This window comes from Dipodomys ordii, unplaced genomic scaffold (genome assembly GCF_000151885.1).
Source record: "Dipodomys ordii isolate 6190 unplaced genomic scaffold, Dord_2.0 Scaffold19, whole genome shotgun sequence".
Classification (NCBI taxonomy): Eukaryota; Metazoa; Chordata; class Mammalia; order Rodentia; family Heteromyidae; genus Dipodomys; species Dipodomys ordii.
In genome coordinates, this window is record NW_012267235.1 from 3258504 (window position 1) to 3259912 (window position 1409).

The 1409-nt window shown below is 38.5% G+C and overlaps 1 protein-coding gene across 1 annotated transcript in view; it reads right to left on the reverse strand.

Moving 5' to 3' along the window:
- The window catches only part of Ints2 (integrator complex subunit 2), a 45548-nt gene that overhangs the window by 37288 nt on the left and 6851 nt on the right, over window positions 1–1409 (reverse strand). Inside the window, exons 4-5 of the mRNA XM_013013085.1 lie at window positions 787–917; window positions 375–548 (exon numbers count right to left, since the gene is read on the reverse strand). Of these exons, the coding sequence (XP_012868539.1) occupies window positions 375–548; window positions 787–917 (305 nt within the window). The remainder of the gene's footprint in view (window positions 1–374; window positions 549–786; window positions 918–1409) is intronic.

Here is a 1409-nt window from a genome sequence, read left to right on the forward strand (position 1 = left end):
ATAAGAAATGTACTCATTATCTTGCCCATGTAATTGTAACCCCTCTGTACAGTATTTTCACAATAAAAAAAATATTTAAAAAATAGATTATGTTTGAAAGCGAAGGGATGTGGTTCAAGGAATAGAGTGCATGGCTAGCAAGCAAAAGGCCCTAAGTTCAAATCTAGAACTACCAAAAAGTTATGTTTATAGCCACAGTGGTACAACCCTGTAATCCTAGGATTCAGAGAACCAAGGCAGGATTGTGAATTCCAGATCAGCCAAGGCTACACAGTAAGAACAACAAGAAATAAACAAAAACTCCTGATACTTAGCCTACATGCATATATATGTATATATATATATATATATACATATATATATATATACCTTACCTGCTGTCCATTTCGGATAAAAGTTCCAAACCAAGTCCGGACTTTTGCATTTGTTCCAAGAAGTAAACCACTAACAAAACAAACTAAGTCACTCACTCCATCTTCACACGCTTCATTTTTAGTATGATCCAATGTCAAAGCTACTCCAAGACCTGGCAAGTGACATTCTTCCACCTAAAACAACCAAGTGAACACATTAAACTCAGAATCATAAGGAAAGGAGCTGGGATGTTTCAAGATTTAACATATCTAACGTTTATAGGAAGAGATCTCAGAAAACAAAAACTCAGAAAATTAACACATTTAATATGTAACTAAAATTCCCAAGCTCTAAAAGATTCTGAAACCATTTTGACCAAAGCACACTGTCCCCATAAAGGTTCTGTGTCATAAGAACAACAGGATTTCTTACCACCATGCCTCGGACCTTGAGGGCCTGAGAAGGGTTCATTTTACATAAGAAGCGTAAGGCATCTGTCCTGCGCCTTCCTCCAAGACTTTCTTCATCTTGTCGTTCTCCATTTTTGATCAAGCCCCTACAAACTAATTATGTAAACACTTCTATTATTTTACATTTTGTTATAAACCACGGGCACCACCAGTGGCTCATGCCTATAATCCTAGCTACTCAGGAGGCTGAGATCTGAGGATCGTGGTTCAACCCAGCCTGGGCAGGAAACTTGGTGGGACTCTATCTCTAATAAACCACTAAAAAAAACAGAAATGGCCTTGTGGCTCAAGTGGTAGAGCACTCACCTTGAGCTGAAGAGTGTAGGGACAGTGCCCAAGACCAGAGTTAAAAAAAAAAAAAAAAGACAAGTTTTAAACCATTTTTTTCTACCCTTGACAATCATTTATGCAGATTAGATATAACAGAAGAAAATCTTCAGGGAACTTGAAAGTATAGCAATATAAACAAGGGCAAAGGGCTGGGAAGGTGGCTCAGTGATAGAGCACTTGCCTTGCATGCATGAGGCCCTGGGTTTGATTCCTCAGCACCACATAAGCAAAAAGAAAAAAGCCGGAAGTGGCGCT